Here is a 22,274-nt window from a genome sequence, read left to right as displayed (position 1 = left end):
AGGAACACACCAGGCAGGTCCGAGATACTGTTGTGAAGAAGTTTAAAGCCGGATTTGGATACAAAAAGATTTCCCAAGCTTTAAACATCCCAAGGAGCACTGTGCAAGCGATAATATTGAAATGGAAGGAGTATCAGACCACTGCAAATCTACCAAGACCTGGCCGTCCCTCTAAACTTTCAGCTCATACAAGGAGAAGACTGATCAGAGATGCAGCCAAGAGGCCCATGATCACTCTGGATGAACTGCAGAGATCTACAGCTGAGGTGGGAGACTCTGTCCATAGGACAACAATCAGTCGTATATTGCACAAATCTGGCCTTTATGGAAGAGTGGCAAGAAGAAAGCCATTTCTTAAAGATATCCATAAAAAGTGTCGTTTAAAGTTTGCCACAAGCCACCTGGGAGACACACCAAACATGTGGAAGAAGGTGCTCTGGTCAGATGAAACCAAAATGTAACTTTTTGGCAACAATGCAAAATGTTATGTTTGGCGTAAAAGCAACACAGCTCATCACCCTGAACACACCATCCCCACTGTCAAACATGGTGGTGGCAGCATCATGGTTTGGGCCTGCTTTTCTTCAGCAGGGACAGGGAAGATGGTTAAAATTGATGGGAAGATGGATGGAGCCAAATACAGGACCATTCTGGAAGAAAACCTGATGGAGTCTGCAAAAGACCTGAGACTGGGACGGAGATTTGTCTTCCAACAAGACAATGATCCAAAACATAAAGCAAAATCTACAATGGAATGGTTCAAAAATAAACATATCCAGGTGTTAGAATGGCCAAGTCAAAGTCCAGACCTGAATCCAATCGAGAATCTGTGGAAAGAACTGAAAACTGCTGTTCACAAATGCTCTCCATCCAACCTCACTGAGCTCGAGCTGTTTTGCAAGGAGGAATGGGAAAAAATGTCAGTCTCTCGATGTGCAAAACTGATAGAGACATACCCCAAGCGACTTACAGCTGTAATCGCAGCAAAAGGTGGCGCTACAAAGTATTAACTTAAGGGGGCTGAATAATTTTGCACGCCCAATTTTTCAGTTTTTGATTTGTTAAAAAAGTTTGAAATATCCAATAAATGTCGTTCCACTTCATGATTGTGTCCCACTTGTTGTTGATTCTTCACAAAAAATACAGTTTTATATCTTTATGTTTGAAGCCTGAAATGTGGCAAAAGGTCGCAAAGTTCAAGGGGGCCGAATACTTTCGCAAGGCACTGTAGCTGACAACATTTTAACTTTATCTAATTTGTATTCATTATTACAGGAAAGTAAACAAGATAATTATTTACATGTTAATGCTGAACTAATTACAGAAAATAGCTTATGAGTGTGACAACATAAAAGCAGGCATTCTACAAAAAAATATTATAACTTTTTGGCCTAACGTTATATCCTAATTTGACTTTGGTGCAGGTCATGTTGTTCATCACATTACTGTCTCTGGGAAACACACACTATATCAAATAAAACTCCAAGTTTATTTGTCACATGCAGAAGGTGTAAACGGTACAGTGAGATGGTTATTTTGTGTTTAGACACGTAGCTAGCTAGCTAACTAAACAATGAACCCTAGTCCCAACTCATAACGTTACTACCCTGCGGTAATCTGCAGGTAGTTAACGCTAACCAACTAGGTTTAATATTAGCTAGCTAACATTAGGCTATAACTAGCAATGCAAATGGCTCTGAGATGCAAATAATATTACTATACAGATCATACATGTAAGGTTAGCTAGCGGGACCGCTAGCTAACATTAGCTAGCTAGCTAACAGCACATTTTAACTTGCAATGAAAACAACTTTCTGACTAAATTAGAAACATTTGATATCCGAAACTATAGCTAGCTAGACTCTTTTACCTGTATACATGGATGAACGCTTCTCCCTCTCTTTGTCATGGATGCCATGGTTGCCCTTAGTTTGAAGATGTAATCCGAATACATGTGTACTATACAACAGCCTTCTGTGTGTTCTCATTTTGACTCCCTTCGCATATTTACAATCAAATGCCAGAATTTTCTCCATCTCCTTAGCTATCATACTCTGCTTCCACATCCCACTGATTTCAAAACACGGTCCTCCAGAAAGTGGAGAGCATTAGCAACATATCTTTCAAAAATGCCACATTAGAAAGGTCTACCTACACACGCTGAGCAGCTCATATTATAGATAGAAGAGTGCTACATCGCAGACCAATCCGAACTCATCTCTCAGACAATCCATTATCTCAACCAATCATGGCCAGCGGGAAGGTTCCTGACTTTTTCTCTGGCTAAACCACATGGTGCTCTCATTCATTGTGACCCCGCTTATAAATATCTGGGCATCTGGATTGACGAAAATATGTCTTTCAAAAAGCATGTTGAAGATACATTTTTTGTGTAGGCTTCTGTAATAAGAACAAGTCCCGTCTTTCGTTAAATACCAGGAAACTAAACTTTCAGTCAACATTCAATCCGGTTATTGACCATGGCGATATCGTCTATGTGAATGAAGCTGCCACTGTACTGAAGCCATTGGACATAGTTTTTCATAGTGTATTGAACTTTACTTTGGCCGATACACATCATTGCATTTTGTATCAGAAAGTAGGTTTGCCCTCTTTCAAGTCTCGTCTACTGTAGATCAGGGAAGGGCAACTGGCGACCTTTTGCAGGCCCACAGGATCAATATCCAAATTAAAAACTGAAAACATTTTTCCCCACCCTATGTGTAGAATTGCAGGAAATACATTGCCTTGAGAAAGTACTCAGACCCCTTGACTTTTTACACATTTTGTTACGTTACAGCCTTATTCTAAAATTGATTAAAAAATATTTAAAAAATCTCTCATAAATGTACACAAAATACCCCATAATGACAAAGCAAAACTGTTTTTTATAAATGTTTGCCAATACATTAAAAATAAAAAACAGAAATATCATATTAACACAAGTTTTCAGACCATTTACTCACATTTGGCAGCGATTACAGCATTGCGTCTTCTTGGGTCTTCTTGAGTCTTCTTGGGTATCTGCATTTGGGGAGTTTCTCCCATTCTTCTCTGCAGATCCTCTCAAGCTCTGTCAGGTTGGATGGGGAGCGTTGAAAGCGCTAAAAAGCTATTTTCAGGTCTCTCCAGAGATCTTTGATCGGGTTCAAGTCCGGGCTCTGGTTGGGCCACTCAGGGACATTCAGAGACTTGTCCCGAAGCCACTCCTGTGTTGTCTTGCCTGTGTGCTTAGGGTCGTTGTCCTCTTGGAAGGTGAACTTTGGCCCCAGTCTGAGGTCCTGAGCACTATGGAGCAGGTTTTTATAAAGGATCTCTCTGTACTTTGCTCCGTTCATCTTTCCCTCAATCCTGACTAGTCTCCCAGTCCCTGCAGCTGAAAAACATCCCCACAGCATGATGCTGCCACCACCATGCTTCACCGTAGGGATGGTGCCAGGTATCCTCCAATCTTGGTTTTGTCAGACCAGAGAATCTTGTTTCTCATGGTCTGAAAGTATTTAGGTTCCTTTAGGCAAACGCCAAGTGGGCTGTCATGTGCCTTTCACTGAAGAGTGGCTAACGTCTGGTTACTCTACCATAAAGGCCTGATTGGTGGAATGCTGCAGAGATGGTTGTCCTTCTGGAAAGTTCTGCCATCTCTATCGAAGAACTCGAGAGCTCTGTCAGACTGACCATCGGGTTCTTGGTCACCTCCCTGACCCTGACCTTTCTCCCCCGATTGCTCAGCTTGGCCGGGAGGCCAGCTCCAGGGTCTTGGAGGTTCCAAACATCTGTGGCCACTGTGCCAACATTTTTTGGTACCTTTCCCCAGATATGTGCCTAAACATAATCCTGTCTCGGAGCTCTACAGACAATTCCTTCTACCTCATGGCTTGGTTTTGCTCTGACATGCACTGTCAACTATGGGTCCTTATATAGACTGGTGTGTGTCTTTCCAAATCATGTCCAATCAATTGAATTTACCACAGGTGGAATCCAATCAAGTTGTAGGAATATCTAAAGGTTGATCAATGGAAAGGATGCACTGGAGCTCAATTTTGAGTCTCATAGCAAAGAGTACTTACGTCAATAAGGTATTTCTGTTTTTCTAAAAACCTGTTTTTGCATTATCATTATGGGTTATTGTGTGTAGATGACTGAGGAAATGTTTTTATTCACTCAATTTTAGAATAAGGCTGTAATGTAACAAAATGTTGAAAAAGTCAAGGGATCTGAATGCTTTCCGAAGGCTGTAATCTGTAAAACTGAAACATTTCCCCTAAGCTAAATTTGTAGAATTGCATGAAATTAGTTATAAAATTGCAAAATGTGAGGCGGGCAGAAGACTCAGTCGGGTTCTCAACTTTTTACGTTTCTTTATTGGTACAGTAAGTTAGTCTAGTGGCTAGCTATCCAAATGTGTAGTAATTATGGTAAAATCAGATATCATATAAAAACTGCAAACATTTCTCCCCACCCTATTGCAGAATGTGTACAATTTAAAATGTCTCAATTTTCTCTCACTCACCCCCATGGCAAAATGTATAGATTTGTAGCAAACTTTCTTTACAACTGTTACATGTTCTCTACGCCCCATGGAAAAATATATAGAGTTACAGAAAATGTACTCTAAAACAATTGTTTCTCTCTGCTGTCAAGAGGGTGAGGGGGGGGGGGGGGGGTCGCTAAAATGTTTGATAGCAAGGTGGGGGAAACAATATTTTGCTTAGGGTCCCCAAAGGGCTAAGGCCGGCTCTGACTACATGTGCGTGTATGGATGTGGGCAGGCAGACCCGCGAGCTACTGTGGCCCCCTATGATAAAATAACAGATTTTTTTGTGGACCCAACACCCATCAAAGTTGCCCATCCCTGCTATAGATCGATGCATTGCACATTTTTTGTCAATAAAGCCCTCTTGCATAAACTTCCACCATACCTTACTTCATTGTTAAGTTACAAGACAAAGACTCTGGGATGGCTAACCCTGGAGATCCTGTCAATGTACACCGATTTAGGTAAATCTGCTTTAAATTGGTGGAGTTGGTGCCTCTAGGGCAATTCATGCAGACGTTAGAGGGACTTTTTACTGAAGAATGTGTTTGTTTTATTCGATTGTGTTTTGCTTATCGTGTTTACTTTTCAGGGAATTGTGTAACTGATGTATATATACTGTAGATACTGTATGAATAATCTCATTGTTGTTTATTGATGTGTTCATGCCGGGCTCATCTGCGAAAGAGACCCACGGTCTTCCGCTGTTAAATAAAGTTTAAATACAATCAAATAAAAAAAGATCAGATGAAGCAGGGATGGAGAGAGGAGCAGGAGAAGAGATCTGGTGGCCAGCCAAACCACAAAGACCTTTCAGTTCTCATTCCAAAAGGAGTGTCTTGGGTTTATGTTCTACTAACTTCAGAATACTGTAGATGCTATGGAGCCATTATCGCTTAGATCTGTGCTTTAAAAACTCTGTTTTGTTTGTTGTCATGCCAAACATGATATGACATTGGTATTAAAGAGTTTTAGAGACGCAAAGGAAATGTCTGTGGAAACAGGCAACAAAATATTATCTGGCTAGTAAGAGTAGTTAGCTAAATACAGATCAGGTCAATACATTTTATAAAGGCTAGTTTCCCTGTCCCAAAAATGTACCATGTTTTTATTCCAGAACTAGGCCTGGGAAACCTGCCGACAGACAGACCGACAGACAGACTGTTGACCCTTCTCTGGTAGGACAAATGTACATGTCTGTGACAGAGCAATCTGATTAGGTGACAGAGACTCACCTGTGTGATATACTCATCCTGATTGGACATCAGCAGAAAGCCTCCATCATCCAAGATGACACAGTCAACATGCTGCAGAGAGAGAGAGAGTGACAGATAGAAAGAGAACATCAGTCGGTATAGAACATAATCAACATTTCTAAAGATTTTCCAAGGGTGAGATTGTACCCATTGTACCTTATCATTCTTCAGACAGCCACATATTTCATCCTTGCACTGTAAACGCCATAAAAGCACACACCATCATGAATGAATGGTCACAAGTTTAGCAAACATAATGGGATGTGAATAAGAAATCCTAAACTAAAGAAAGAGTTTCTCTTACGTTGACTTTGATGGTGGCGTTCATGAAGCTGTTCATCCAGGCAGAGACGTTTAGTTTCACTCCCACCACTACAGGACATTGAAACAACAAAAGGGATATTCAGAAACATGTTATTGAATAATCCTGTACAAAAGGAGCTATGGATGTTTCATCTAATTCTCTAGGCTATCAGTTTAATTCAGAACTACCCAATACAACAACTAAGCACCCAGCTAAGGAGATGGGGGCGGTACTGTCTGCTCACCCGCTGGTTTGAGGTTGACTCTACCTATGTTGAGGTCTACAGCCTTGCTCACCAGAATACCTGACTCATAGCCTGACTCCCTGCTCTCTGCAGCAGAGACAGAAGGAGGGAGAGTGAGGGAGAGCAGAGGTAAGAGTGTCAACACATTCACATGTAGTGACACTTGCATGAAAATGACAGTGAGTCTTTAAAAACCCATTTGGTGAAAATCATGTTTCAGGACATAACAAATATGATAGAATATATCATATTTGTTTGTTTGGTCTCTAGGTCTGTAAGTGGGTAAATGGTCATGTATCTGTGGCAGTGCAGTAGCAGCACATACAGAACAGCTGCAGATGGGATACAAATGGAATAGTCCCAAAAGTGCAAATCCTGCCTACCCTGTATGTGAAGCTAAACGAAGCACACCGAAAGTAATTGGCCTAGGTCACTGATTGGTACCCAAGGAATGCTAACGTGACCATAAAGATATTTGACTCTGCATGTTAGCAGAGAAAGATCTATCATGGGTCAACTATCCCCATTCCTGGAATGGTGTCATAGTGTACTTCAGCGCTCTATTAAGTAAACCCTACTCTATTCACATACTGCTGTTTGACCTGCATGAATAAATCAATACAGTTGAAGTCAGAAGTTTACATAGATTTAGGTTGGAGTCATTAAAACTTGTATTTCAAACACTCCACAAATTTCTTGTTAACAAACTATAGTTTGGCAAGTCGGGTAGGACATCTACTTGGTCCATGACACAAGTAATTATTCCAACAGTTGTTTACAGACAGATTATTTCACTAATAAATCACTGTATCACAATTCCAGTGGGTCAGAAGTTAACATACTCTAGTTGACTGTGCCTTTAAACAGTTTGGAAAATTCCAGAAAATGATGTCATGGCTTTAGAAGCTTCTGATAGGCTAATTGACATCCTTTGAGTCAATTGGAGGTGTACCTGTGGATGTATTTCAAGGCCTACCTTCAAAATCAGTGCCTCTTTGCTTGACATCATGGGAAAATCCTCAAGACCTCGGACCTCAGAAAACAAATGTAGACCTCCACAAGTCTGGTTCATCCTTGGGAGCAATTTCCAAACGCCTGAAGGTACCACGTTCATCTGTACAAACAATAGTACACAAGTGTAAACACCATGGGACCACGTAGCCGTCATACCGCTCAGGAAGGAGACGCGTTCTGTCTCCTAGAGATGAGCGTACTTTGGTGCGAAAAGTGCAAATCAATCCCAGAACAACAGCAAAGGACCTTGTGAAGATGCTGGAGGAAACAGGTACAAAAGTATCTATATCCACAGTAAAACGAGTCCTATATCGACATAACATGAAAGGCTGCTCAGCAAGGAAGAAGCCACTGCTCCAAAACTGCCATAAAAAAGCCAGACTGCACATGGGGACAAAGATTGTACTTTTTGGAGAAATGTCCTCTGGTCTGATGAAACAAAAATAGAACTGTTTGGCCATAATGAGCATCATTATGTTTGGAGGAAAAAGGGGGAGGCTTGCAAGCCGAAGAACACCATCTCAACTGTGAAGCACGGGGGTGGCAGCATCCTGTTGTGGGGGTGCTTTGCTACAGGAAGGACTGGTGCACTTCACAAAATAGATGGCATCATGAAGGCGGAAAATTGTGGATATATTGAAGCAACATCTACAGAAGTTAAAGCTTAGTCGCAAATGGGTCTTCCAAATGGACAATGATCCCAAGCATACTTCAAAAGTTGTGGCAAAATGGCGTAAGGACAACAAAGTCAAGGTATTGGAGTGGCCATCACAAAGCCCTGACCTCAACCCTATAGAAAATGTATGGGCAGACCTGAAAAATCTTGTGCGAGCAAGGAGGCCTGCAAACCTGACTCAGTTACACCAGCTCTGTCATGAGGAATGGGCCAAAATTCACCCAACTTATTGTGGGAAGCTTGTGGAAGGCTACCCAAAGCGTTTGACCCAAGTTAAACATTTTAAAAGGCAATGCTAGCAAATACTAATTGAATGTATGTAAACTTCTGACCCACTGGGAATGTGATGAAAGAAATAAAAGCTGAAATAAATAAATTCTCTTTACTATTATTCTGACATTTCACTTTCTTAAAATTAAATGGTGATCCTAACTGTCCTAAAACAGTGAATGTTTACTCTGATTTAATGTCAGGAACTGTGAAAAACTGAATGTAATGTATTTGGATAAGGTGTATGTAAACTTCCGAATTCATCTGTAGATTGCTGCAATACCACAGGGACATATAGAGAAGGTGAGTGGAAAGTAGCAGAGAGCATTAGATAAGTTAAAATAGTGAGCAGAGAGAGTGAGAGAGAGGGAAGAGAAAGGGATGGGACAGAAGAGGGGGGTAGATAGAGAGATGAGAGGGAGAAGCATTGAAAGGAAGTAAAGATAGAGGAGGACTAGAAGGCCAGTGGAGCAGGCTATCCGGGATTTGCTGGAAGACCACACTGAAGAGAGGATCAGTGTGTGTGTGTGTGTGTGTGTGTGTGTGTGTGTGTGTGTGTGTGTGTGTGTTAACATACTGTTGAAATATGGAGCAGTGAAAATATAGATGTCGTTATCCAGAGTCCTCTTGTAGAAACTTGAGTCATAGGTCTCTGCATTCTCTGTCCACTCCTCCCCAGCACTGAAACACACACGCACGTGCACACATACAGAACGTTTTAAGATACAGATGTCTGAAAGATTTATTCAAATGTGAGGCCAAACTTTGATAAATATAACAGTCACACCCAAAGCACAAAGCATGGGGAAAATGGAATAGAATTGGCCCAGAGATAAAGAAAAAAATATGTATGTTTTATATGAAAATGTTTCAATGTTTTTTTCTGTGATTAACTGCTGTACTCTAACAATCACCAAGGCAGAGAGAAAGAAAGAGAGAGAGAGGGAGGGGGGGGGGGGGGGGGGGAGGAAGGGAAAGAGAGAGTCCATATTTACTGAGTATGTCTCCAGTGTATGTGTGGATGGGAATCATGTTCTGGTGATTTAGGAGGACTAACTGTCCATGCAATGTGAACAGAGCCAGCTGAACAAGTTTGGGAGTAAAACAGTATCATATCCACCATATCCAAAACACTGTAACCTTTAAAATGGCTTTGTGCTTTAGCCAACTCCTATCTGTGACTCGTTTCAGGAAACTAGGCGTATGCCGTGCATCGCTACTTCACAGAGAGGCAATTTAAACACCGATTTTTGATCAAAATGCATTTTTTTGTTAGAAATGCCTTCTGGAACATGTGAACTATGCTCTAATAACAAGCTTGTATGCCAACTGTAAATACAAAATATATAAAACAATTACGAGCATAGTTGGTTTAGCCACAGGAAAAGACAAGAACGTTCCCGCTAGTCATGATTGGCTGAGATAATGGATGGGCTGGATGTGCCGAGAGATAAGTTCGGATTGGTCGGCGATGTAGCACGCTTCTGTCTATAACATGCTCAGTATGTGTAGGTAATCCTTTCTAACCAGTTTTAATGGAAATATATCACAAAGAAATTCAGAAATGTTACTCTCCACTTTCTGAAGGACAGAGTTTTGAAATCAGTTGAGTGTGCCCGGTGGAAGCAGAATATGATAGCTAAGGAGATGGAGAAAATTCTGGCGTTTGATTGCAAATATGTGGAGGGAGTTGAAAATAGAACACACAGAAGGCTGTTGTAAAGGATCAAGATGGCACTGGAGGAGAGGGCTGCCGTCTCATCGGCTCTCAATGAACCATGCTATTTTGCGTTGTTCGTTGAATCGTACTACACTGCGTTGTATCGTAATGCACTGGCTCAGACGCTCGTCGGATGTGGCAGGGCTTGCAAACTATGACAGACTACAAAGAGAAGCACAGCCGAGAGCTGCCCAGTGACACAAGCCTACCACACGAGCTAAATAACTTCTATGTGCGCTTCGAGGCAAGTAACACTGAAACATGGATGAGAGCATCAGCTGTTCAAGACGACTGTGTGATCACACTCTCCGCTGCCAATGTGAATAAGACTTTCAAACAGGTAAACATTCCCAAGGCCTCAGGGCCAGATGATGCAATCTCTATTGCATTCCACACTGTCCTTTCACGCCTGGACAAAAGGAACATCTTCGTGAGAATGCTATTCATTGACTACAGCTCAGCTTTCAACACCATAGTGCCCTCAAAGCTCATCACTAAGTTAAGGACACTGGGACTAAACACCTCCCTCTGCAACTGGATCCTGGAATTCCTGACGGGCCGACCCCAGGTGGTAAGGGTAGGTAACAACTTATCCGCCACACTGATCCTCAACACTGGGGCCCCTCAGTGGAACGTGCTCAGCCCCCTCTTGTACTCCCTGTTCACTAATGACTGCACTGCCAAACACAACTCCAACATCATCACTAAGTTTGCTGATAACAACAGTGGTAGGCCTGATCACCGACAACGATGAGACAGGGAGGAGGTCAGAGACCTGACCGTGTGGTGCAAGGACAACAACCTCTCCCTCAACGTGATCAAGACAAAAGAGATGATTGTGGACTAAAGGAAAAGGAGGACAGAGCACACCCCCATTCTCATCGATGGGGCTGTAGTGAGCAGGTTGAGAGCTTCAAGTTCCTTGGCGTCCACAGCACCAACAAACTAACATGGTCCAAGCACACCAAGACAGTCATGAAGAGGGCACGACAAAAGCTATTCCCCTTCAGGAGACTGAAAAGATTTGGCATGGGTCCTCAGATCCTCAAACGGATTTACAGCTGCACCATCGAGAGCATTCTGAGGCGTTGCATCACTGCCTGGTATGGGTATGGGCCTCCAACCGCAAGGCACTACAGAAGGGTATTGCGTATGGCCCAGTACATCACCGGGGCTAAGCTTCATGCCATCCAGGACCTATACCAGGCGGTGTCAGAGGAAGGCCCTAAAAATTTTCAAAGACTCCAGCCACCCTAGTCATAGCATGTTCTCTTTTACCGCACGACAAGCGGTACCGGAGCGACAAGTCTAGTTCCAAGAGGCTCCTAAATAGCTTCAACCCCCAAGCCATAAGACTCCTGAACAGCTAATCAAATGACTACCCAGACTATTTGCACCCCCCCCCCCCCCCCCTCCCCCTCTGGAACGCTGCTGCTACTCGCTGTTGTTATCTTTGCATAGTCACTTTAATAACGCTACCTACATGTACATATTACCTCAATTACCTCGACACCGGTGGCCCCGCACATTGACATTGACTTTTTACCGGTAACTCTTGTACATAGCCCCACTATTGTTATTTACTGCTGCTCTTTAAGTATTTGTTATTCTTATCTTTGACTTTTTTTTTTGTATTTTCTCAGACCTGCATTGTTGGTTAAGGGCTTGTAAGTAAGCATTTCAATGTAAGGTCTACACCTGTTGTATTCTGCACATGTGACAAATAAAATTTGATTTGATTTATAAAACACCTGTCTCCAGATTACATCTTCAAACTAAGGGAAACCATGGCATCCTTGACAGAGAGGGAGAAGCGTTCATCCATGTACACAGGTAAGAGAGTCTAGCTAGCTACATTTTTTTTTCCAGAAAGTATTTTTCATTATACGTTAAAGTGTACTGTTAGCTAGCTAGCTAATGTTAGCTGGCTGGCTCGCTAGCTTGCGTTACGTGTAAGATATGTGTAGTAATATTATTCGTATCTCAGAACCATTTGCATAACTGCAGATTTATGCATGGTAGCAATGTTATGAGTTGAGATTATGGTTCATTGTTAGGTTCAGAACAAAAGACTCCATCCACTAAGTAACCATTTCACTGTACTGTTTACACCTTCTGTATCCTGTGCATGTGACAAATAAACATTGATTTTATTTGATATAGCGTGTGTTTACCAGAGACAGTAATGTGATGAACATCATGACTTGCAACAAAGTCAAATCAGGATACAACGTTAGGCCAAAGAGACAGTGTCCAAGTTCTGAAAGTCTCTGGTAGAATGCCCTGCTTTTATTTCGTCACACTCTGATATGGTCATTATTTGAACTGGCCAGCCAGATAACTTAACGTTAGCTAGCTAGCTAACAAGCTATAAACGAACCAAAACATTGTTTAGAAAGTTGCTGTTAGTTGCCTGGTTTGCTAGATTGACATATACTAATACACCAATTGTGCTATTTTGGACCACCAGGCTACTCATGCAGCCTGTTGTTTTTGTGTTTATACTTTTTCATAATGACAATGACAAGTTGTCGTTATGTCGGAGGACAGTAAAATGTTCATGATGTCACTGCGACAACATTGCGTAGGTTAAACAAGCCTTTAGTCTTGAAATCTTTGGTTATTTAGTACACTGCTGTACTCATTCTGTTCAGCACATACAGTAGCCTCACATGTGAATCCTTAAAGAGATGGGTGGGGCAAAGGCTTAAGAAGGTGTGAACGATGCCGACTGGGTGTAGACAAAGAAGAGCTCTCCAGTAGGTGTAAGAAAACATTCAAGGGATATTTTCTCAAAAGTCTGGTTTATAAAGAAAGTTTATAAACTTTCAAAGCAGAATTACTTCCCTATTGTTCTTCAACTGTAGTGTATTATATAACATTTTCTATCTCTGAGTCTCTACTTTTATCCAACGTTAAAAAAATAAACAATGTTGCTACATAACACCGAATCGTGCCAGTGTATTTGTTCGTTTTCATGGCTATATACAATAGGAGTTGGCCAAGGCACATACAGTATAGTATGGGAGCATGAGGCTAACTAAGTAATAGTAGGACTGAGAATGAGAAATCTGAGCGTACCTTCTGGGATAGACTCTAGTGATCCCTCCGTCAGTGGCTACAAACCTGGCCAGGACTCCGTGCCTGGGAACCGAAAGAACACACAGAAACCAATCACAGTTCAACAAAAGAGGCTAAGGGACCATCGAGACAATTCAGAAAGAGGCATGAACTGAGTGAGAGAGTGAGCGAGCGAGCGTGCGTGTTCTTTCTGTTCCTCTGTGTCCAGAAACTTTAAAAACAGATTGCTATATTTCCGGAGAGTCACTTCTCATGATGTCCTAATTCTGAATAGAGTTGTTTGTTCAGTAAATTGATTTGGTTTGTTTGAGTGTGTGTGGATTATAATGGACAAACATGTGCCTATGGTATAATGAATGCATCAATATATGTTCAATATACAGTTGAAGTCGGAAGCTTACATACACCTTAACCAAATACATTTAAACTCAGTTTTTCACAATTCCTGACATTTAATCCTAGTAAAAATTATCTGTCTTAGGTCAGTTAGGATCACCACTTTATTTTAAGAATGTGAAATGTCAGAATAATAGTTAAGAGAATTTATATATTTCAGCTTTCATTTCTTTCTTCACATTCCCAGTGGGTCAGAAGTTTACATACACTTGATTAGAATTCGCTAGCATTGCCTTTAATTTGTTTAACCTGGGTCAAACGTTTTGGGTAGCCTTCCACAAGCTTCCCACAATAAGTTGGGTAAATTTTGGCCCATTCCTCCTGACAGAGCTGGTGTAACTGAGTGAGGTTTGTAGACCTCCTTGCTCGCACACGCTTTTTCAGTTCTGCCCACAAATTGTCTCTAGGATGAGGTCAGGGCTTTGTAATGGCCACTTCAATACCTTGACTTTGTTGCCCTCAAGCCATTTTGCCATAACTTTGGAAGTATGCTTGAGGTCATTGTTCATTTGGAAGACCCATTTGCAAACAAGCTTTAGCTTCCTGACTGATGTCTTGAGACGTTGCTCAATATATCCACATAATATTCCTCCCTCATGCCATCTATTTTGTGAAGTGCACTAGTCCCTCTTGCATCAAAGCACCCCCACAACATGAAGCAGCCACACCCGTGCTTCATGGTTGGGATGGTGTTCTTCGGCTTGCAAGCCTCCTCCTTTTTCCTACAAACATAACAATGGTCATTATGGCCAAAAAGTTATATTTTTGTTTCATCAGAGGACATTTCTCCAAAAAATATGATCTTTGTCCCCATGTGCAGTTGCAAACCGTAGTCTGGCTTTTTTTTATGGTGGTTTTGGAGCAGTGGCTTCTTCCTTGCTGAATGGCCTTTCAGGATATGTCGATATAGGACTCGTTTTACTGTGGATATAGATACTTTTGTACCAGTTTCCTCCAGAGTCTTCACAAGGTCCTTTGCTGTTGTTCTGGGATTGATTTGCACTTTTCACACCAAAGTAAGTTAATCTCTAGGAGACAGAACGCGTCTCCATCCTGAGCGGTATGACGGCTGCATGGTCCCATGGTGTTTATACTTGCATACTATTGTTTGTACAGATGAGCGTGGTACCTTCAGGCGTTTGGAAATTGCTCTCAAGGATGAACCAGACTTGTGGAGGTCTACAATTTTTTTTCTGAGGTCTTGGCTGATTTCTTTTGATTTTTCCATGATGTCAAGCAAAGAGGCACTGAGTTTGAAATACATCCACAGGTACACCTCCAATTGACTCAAATTATGTCAATTAGCCTATCAGGAGCTTCTAAAGCCATGACATCATATTCTGGAATTTTCCAAGCTGTTTAAAGGCACAGTCAACTTAGTGTATGTAAACTTCTTACCAACTGGAATTGTGATACAGTGAATTATAAGTGAAAAAACAACTGTTGGAAAAATTACTTATGTCATGCACAAAGTAGATGTCCTAACCGACTTGCCAAAACAAAAGTTGGTTAACAAGAAATTTGTGGAGTTGTTGAAAAACTAGTTTTAATGACTCCAACCTAAGTGTATGTAAACTTCCGACTTTAACTGTAATTACTGGGGTGTCTTCAGAACACACTAATTAGTGGCATGGCTGGTCCTGGGTCTTTCTTTCATCATGTTTTATTGGCAAAACAAGGCCAAGACTCTCAGAGCAACAGACCTATACATTAGACTAGCAGTATTAGCTGCTTTGTGTTTCTCTAATAAGACATCAATAAAACAGGGAATAGCCTGACTTTCTATATGACTCACTTAACTGACTCTCAATGTTTACATGATCACTGTAATGCAATGCAGTAATGACGAGAAGTGTGTGTGTGTCACTCACAATGTCTGCTCCTTCCACAGTTTGACCAGATCAGCCGTCAACCCAGCATCCAACAGCAGCCTACTGACCAGAGCCATATTACCTAGAGAGGAAGACATTGTTACTGAAGTACCATCCGCAGTAGACCCCATGGCAAACTGCAAATTTGACACATAGGAGAAGATAGCTTGACCTTGATTAGAGAACACCGAGGACATTGAGCTCCATTAGCTGACGACGAGGAAGATGGTAGGATCTACAGTAGCTGATACCCATTAGATGATGACCACTATAGAGGTTTTGAGTCACATAGAAGCATGACAACATCAGGTTCTAGGAAATTCAGTCGATCAGGATGATATCACCCCCTGGCCAGACTAGACTAATCAAACGCCTATACCTCATTCGATCAGGCTGATGCTACCCTCTGACCGTCACAGGGCTATGGAACACCATGATATCACAGTGGCGGGAAACCGGCCTGACTCACCCCACTAACCACTCCCTCCTGGGTGGGCGTACTGCCTCTTAATGACTGTATTGATCTAAAGCTACTCTTTCTTCAACCTTGACTGGCTATCGAACAAAACAGGCAGAGGAATTCCATCTGTGTGTGTGTGTGTGTGCGTGCAGAGGAATTCCATCTATGTGTGTGCAGAGGAATTCCATCTGTATGTGTGTGTGTGTGTGTGTGTGTGCGTGCGTGCGTGCATGCAGAAGAATTCCATCTGTGTGTGTGCGTGTGATCATGTGTGTGCGTGCGCGGGACATGCATGGCAACTTACATGGCTCTTCCACTGTGTTCCTGTCCATGAACTGGTTGAAGTCCAGGAGGAACTGGGTGTTGTTGTCCTTGTCCTTCAGGCCTTTGCAGTACTCCCTATTTCAATATGACACATTAGATACATTACAGTAGTCTCAAACCTAACTCAACATCTGCACAACATCATACTCAACCCCTTTTATAACTTGTCCTCAATGCTATTCAGTGCTCCTCAATGCTGGCATAAACTGTGGATTAAATAGCTACTCTTGTCTGTAAGTAAACTACAGGAGTATCGATGGTTGTATATGATCTGAGGTGGAGGAGATTCATATATGCTGCTGTAGCCAATCACCTGGGGGCAATGAAGGTATGTCCCAACTCATCAAACCTCTCCACCTGCAGAGTGTCCATGGCTGAAGAGAATAGACAGACATCTTTAGAACCTTACACACACTGTGGAGGACACATGGCCTACACAGTACATAGACTGATCATTATGAAAAGAAAGAACTGAAAAAAAAAGATGAATGAGTGTAACAAGAAATGACAGAAAGAGAGACAGTGATTATGGAGCTAAACTCCTGTCCATCGTTCCATCTTTTAAGCTTGGTATTACCACTAGTCTGTCAGCATGACTTTTCACGGCTGATAGGACAGTGGACTTTGCTGACTGTCTCGGTCAGGCCTTTCCTAGAACAAGGCAATCCTTAAACTCACTGACAACCAACGGATACTGGTTCATAAAATTAAATCACATAAAATAGTATGTCACATGCTTAAATAGTGACACAAGGAATACATACACAGTGAATAACGAATAACATGGCTATATACAGGGAGCACAAAATAACATGCTATTAACAGGGAGTACCAGTACCGAGTCGATATGCAGGGGAGCGAAGTAATTGATGCATTTATGTACTGTACATATACTGTAGGTGGGTATAAAATAGGGAACAGGATAGATAGACAGTATCAGTAGTGTACAGTGCATTCGGAAAGTATTCAGACCCCTTCACTTTTTCCACATTTAGATACGTTCCAGCCTTATTCTAAACTGGAAAAAATCAACATGCTTCCTCATCAATCTACACACAATACACCGTAATCACAAAGCAAAAACAGGTTTTTAGAAAATATTTTAAATGTATACAAAAAATACAATGTACTCATAGAAATACCTAATTTACATAAGTATTCAGACCCTTCGCTATGAGACTCGAGATTGAGCTCAGGTGCATCCTGTTACCATTGATCATCCTTGAGATGTTTCTATAACTCAATTGGAGTTGATTGGACATGATTTGGAAAGGCACAAACCTGTCTATATAAAGTCCCACAGTTGACAGTGTCAGTGTAAAAAAGCAAGCCATGAGGTTGAAGGAATTGTCATAGAATGCAGAGAGAGGATTGTGTTGAGGCACAGATCTGGGGAAGGGTACCAAAAAATGTCTGCATTATTGAAGGTCCCCAAGAACGCAGTGGCCTCCATCATTCTTAAATGGATGAAGTTTGGAAGTTTCTTCCTAGATCTGGCCGTCCGGCCAAACTGAACAATCGGGGGAGAAGGGCCTTGATCAGGGAGGTGACCAAGAACCTGATGGCCATTCTGACAGAGCTCCAGAGTTCCACTGTAGAGATGGGAGAACCTTCCAGAAGGGCAATCTCTGCAGCACTTCACCAATCAGGCTTTTATGGTAGAGTGGCCAGATGGAAGCCACTCCTCAGTAAAAGGCACATGACAGCCCACTTGGAGTTTGTCAAAAGGCACCTAAAGGAGAGAAACAAAATTCTCTGGTCCTTGAGAGGCCCAGGCAGATTCCGGATTTGAACCTGAACAAACATCTCTGGAGACCTGAAAATAGCTGTGCAGCGGCGCTCCCCATACAACTCGACAGAGCTTGAGGATCTGCAGAGAAGAATGGGAGAAAATCCCAGAATACAGGTGTGCCAAGCTTATAGTGTCAAACCCAAGAATCGCTGCCAAAGGTGCTTCAACAAAGTACTGAGTAAAAGGTCTGAATAATGGCGTAAATGTGATATTTCAATTTTTTCTATATACATTTCAATTGATTTATTCTAAAAACCTGTTTTTGCCTTGTCATTATGGGCTATTGTGGGTAGATTGATGAGTTAAAACAACAATTATCAGTTTTAGAATAAGGCTGTAATGTAACAAAATGTGGAAAAAGTTAAGTGGTCTGAATACTTTCCAAATGCGCTGTATGTATTGTGTGTGTGTGTGTGTGGTGTCTGTATGCATATGCATGATGTAAGGGTGTGTGGGCGTATGTAGTGTGTGGGTGTGTGTATATGTGTGTTGGGGAGTCAGTGTAAGTATGTGTGAGTGTGTGGGTAGAGTCCAGTGCTTGTGCATAGAGTCAGTTCAAGAGAGTTGGTGCAAAAAAGGGTTAATGCAGGTAGTCATGGTAGACATTTGATTAGCTATTAACGGTCTTGTTTAGATGTCCTGTGGATTTTCAGGGTCCTGTTGGTTCCAGACTGAGTGCAATGGTACCGCTTGGGCCTTCCTCTGACACCGCCTGGTATAGAGGTTCTGGATGGCAGGGAGCTCGGCCCATGCACTACCTTCTGTAGCGCCTTGCAGTCAGATGCCAATCAGTTGCCATACAAAGCAGTGATGCAGCCAGTGAAGATGCTCTTGATGGTGCAGCTGTAGAACTTGTTGAGGATGTGATGGCCCATGCCAAATATTTTCATCTCAACCACAGACTGGTTACAGTGGTGACAAGTCAATGTGTGTCACACACACGCACACAGTTTTGGACAGAGATGAAGTGTGGTGTGGTGTGGAGAGTTAGAGAAGGTGTGGAGTGAGACTGAAGTGATCGAACAAACAGAAGAGGGGAAGAGGAATACTTGCCCTTCTGCCCTGTAGTGACCCCAGAGAGAGAGAAAGAGAGATGGTTAGGTAGATAGAGAGAAAACAGAACCATTGGGATTTCAGATGTCTTGCCACATTGATATTACAACAATTAAAAAGTCTAGAAAAGGAAGGAAAACTGATTTAAAACAACAGCACTATCAAAACTGTGAGGTGCTACCATGCAGAGACACGCAATAAAGCATAGTTTGTTCACAGACATCCACAGTTACTCCAGCACAGTGTTTGTCTCTCCTATCATTTCATATGTGACAATCCTTGGCTTGGGATTTTACTTTGCTCTATAGTTTCTACACTCGTAAAGACATCAATGTTCATCACCCCATCTTTTAAAAGAAGACATCATGAGAAACAATTCCATTAAACTCGATACAGTCATGTCAGGAGTCTGTGAAATCGTTTACTGATGGTTCAGTATCAAAAGGTTCATGAGTATCTGGTCCATAATCAAGGAATTTCTTATGGGCTCCCGAGTGGCGCAGCGGTCTAAGGCACTGCATCTTAGTGTTAGAGGCATCACGACAGACCCTGATTTGATTCCAGGCTGTCCAGGCTGTCACAACCGGTGGTGATTGGGAGTCCCATAAGGCGGCGCAAAATTGGCCCAGCGTTGTCCTGGTTAGGGTAGGCCGTCATTGTAAATAGCAATTTGTTCTTAACTGTCTTGCCTGGTTAAATCAAATAACAAAATAAATCATTTCAATAGCATGTTAAACATGACAGGTATATTTGGGGCATCTCCTCTAAGGACTTGGCAGGACCGGGATCACATGGACCTTAACTGCTCTTTCTATTACTCCCTATCACCGTAGATTAGTCATTCATTTTCCTGTCTTAGACTCTTTTCACTTCCTCTTGTTTCCCTCTGAATCAATATACTTCATCAAGCAAACACAGACACATGACCATGCAGACTGGAGGAGAGATAATGAAAAGTGAGATACACCAGAGAATACACTGAGTACTTGCCCCATGGGGCTGTATGGATCCAATAAAGGAGCAGATAGAGAGAAGACAGGAGGGGAACATTAAAGTCAACAGAGAGTTGGATGTAGAGGTGGATTTATCTTGTACATCAGAGGTACATGGTCCATGTGATAAAGCCGCTATGATCAGCTATAAACCAGGTCTGGGTAGAGAAAGAGGTACAGACAGATTTACAGTCCAGAGGAAAGCCCTGGAGCAGAGTCAAGCTTTGTAGAGGGTAATATGTCCCCTCTGCCCTCAGATTCCAAGAGAGGGAACAGAGGAAAGAGTATTGGAAAGGATGAAGGTAGAGAGTGAGAGAGGGAACAAAGGAACTGGGAAAGGGTTGGGAGACAGGGAGGGAGGAGAGAAACTCCTGAGCCCAGGAGAGAGAGGGAGCAGGAGATGTAGAGCGGGATGGTAGTATGGAAGGAGAGAGCGAGACAAAAGGAGAGACAAAGGGAGGATCAAAGTATGTGTGGTTAAGTCTATGAGTAGCAGGACTGGAGACTGATCTAGAGGGCTACTCATTTCAATTCAATTCAAGGGGCTTTATTGGCATGGGAAACATATGTTAACATTGCCAAAGCAAGTGAAGTAGATAATATACAAAAGTGAAATAAACAATAAAAATGAACAGTAAACATTACTCACAGAAGTTCCAAAAGCACTCTATAAACAAGGGACATCTGCAAAACTCGCTGATCTGAGAGCAGAGTCGTTGAAGAAGGTTTTGTTTGTGTTGATGTGTGTGTGTGTTTGTACTCACCCATAGCCTGTCTGATGGTGTCTCCCAGTTTGGCCTGTATGTAGTGTTCACTGTACATTGGGAGGACTAGGGCCAAGCTGGGGAAATAAAGGTATGGTCACTGTTGACAGACTGATGGTGATGCTTGGAAAAACATGTTCATCCAGAAGGTGACAGAACACTGATAATCTGCATAAACACATTTGAGTGATTGTTTAACTGTGATGGAAAGGGACATAGAGTGCCCCCTACTGGCCAGACGTATATTATTCATGAAGGCGAGATCTAAGACAACTGTAATACTACAGAAACCTATCCAATGCTTTCAGATGGCCACTAGTTTCTAGGGCTACAGCTATGGGGTTAAGGGTTGTTTCTGAACTGGATTCAACATCTGCCAGTCCTCCTGCTCACCTATAGTCTGTTCCATTGACCTGAGCCCAGGTGTACGTCCTTACTCCTCTGTCGATGTATCTCTGTCAGAGAGCGCACACACATGCACAATGTACGTGAAAATACATACACATACAAACAGAAGCTTTAAAACAGTCCTAATCCTAAACAACATATAACTCCCTTCCCCGGAAATCTTTCACTGTTTTCACTGGGAGATGACATCAGTGAGTCAGTATTAGTAACATATTTATCTGTCATTTGTGCTGATCTCACCTCATCCTGAGTTTTAACCAGAGTCTCTATGGTCTCTTCACCTGGGTTCCCATCTATCATAATTCTCCTGATCTATAGAGAGAGAGAGAGAGAGAGAGAAATAACAAAATAAATCTAACAATGTTTCTTCTCCAACTGTACAATGTGTCAGATATCTGAATGGTTACAAGGTTTGATCTCTCTACCATTCTCTGTATAAGCTAAAACACAGTGCACATCTGTACACCAGAGAGCGAGAGAGAGAGCGAGAGAGAGAGAGAGAGGAGAGAGGAATAACAACAAGGAGATTGTAGCACATACTGTATCCGTTGAACTTCACTCCAACCGTATATATTAAAGGAGAGAGAGAGACAGACAGAGTTGTGGTTGTCACTGCTCCTGTAAATATGTCCTCTCATTTACAGCCAGTCACTGTGTAAATCACACTCAATTAGATTTAGTAGGAGACAGGACACAACTAACACCTGTGTGTGTGTGTGTATGTATGTGTGTGTGTGTGTGTGTGTGTGTGTGTGTGTGTGTGTGTGCGCGTGTGTGTGTGTGTGTGTGTGTGTGCGTGCGTTTACCTGGACTTTGACGTCGTTCTCCAGTTCCGCATCGAGGAAGTCCAGAGTGACAGGCTCCTGGAATTTAGGGTTCTGAAGAGAGGAGGGTGTTTAGTCTGGTGGATGAGTTAGCATGACACATGCTCACACATGCACTCAGGCAAGCAAGCACACACACACACACACACACACACACACACACACACACACACACACACACACACACACACACACACACACACACACACACACACACACACACACACACACACACACACACATATACATTTATTCAATATTTACAAGAAACCAGTGAAAACAACATTACTA

General features: G+C 42.2%; 1 protein-coding gene across 1 annotated transcript in view; it reads right to left on the bottom strand.

Annotated features, from left to right (window-relative positions):
• LOC139416083 (voltage-dependent calcium channel subunit alpha-2/delta-1-like) overlaps positions 1 to 22,274 on the bottom strand; it is a 108,967-nt gene that overhangs the window by 24,556 nt on the left and 62,137 nt on the right. The window contains exons 20-34 of the mRNA XM_071164348.1: positions 21,966 to 22,022; positions 21,400 to 21,471; positions 21,145 to 21,206; positions 20,752 to 20,828; positions 19,982 to 19,994; positions 16,797 to 16,801; positions 16,464 to 16,524; positions 16,131 to 16,225; positions 15,367 to 15,448; positions 13,100 to 13,162; positions 8,876 to 8,979; positions 6,339 to 6,425; positions 6,095 to 6,162; positions 5,947 to 5,985; positions 5,770 to 5,841 (exon numbers count right to left, since the gene is read on the bottom strand). Coding sequence (XP_071020449.1) covers positions 5,770 to 5,841; positions 5,947 to 5,985; positions 6,095 to 6,162; positions 6,339 to 6,425; positions 8,876 to 8,979; positions 13,100 to 13,162; positions 15,367 to 15,448; positions 16,131 to 16,225; positions 16,464 to 16,524; positions 16,797 to 16,801; positions 19,982 to 19,994; positions 20,752 to 20,828; positions 21,145 to 21,206; positions 21,400 to 21,471; positions 21,966 to 22,022 — 957 coding nt within the window. The remainder of the gene's footprint in view (positions 1 to 5,769; positions 5,842 to 5,946; positions 5,986 to 6,094; positions 6,163 to 6,338; positions 6,426 to 8,875; positions 8,980 to 13,099; positions 13,163 to 15,366; positions 15,449 to 16,130; positions 16,226 to 16,463; positions 16,525 to 16,796; positions 16,802 to 19,981; positions 19,995 to 20,751; positions 20,829 to 21,144; positions 21,207 to 21,399; positions 21,472 to 21,965; positions 22,023 to 22,274) is intronic.

Source organism: Oncorhynchus clarkii, chromosome 1, assembly GCF_045791955.1.
Source record: "Oncorhynchus clarkii lewisi isolate Uvic-CL-2024 chromosome 1, UVic_Ocla_1.0, whole genome shotgun sequence".
Lineage (NCBI taxonomy): Eukaryota > Metazoa > Chordata > Actinopteri > Salmoniformes > Salmonidae > Oncorhynchus > Oncorhynchus clarkii.
The sequence above is the reverse complement of the archived record's forward strand: the minus strand, read 5'-3'. Positions and strand labels throughout refer to the sequence as shown.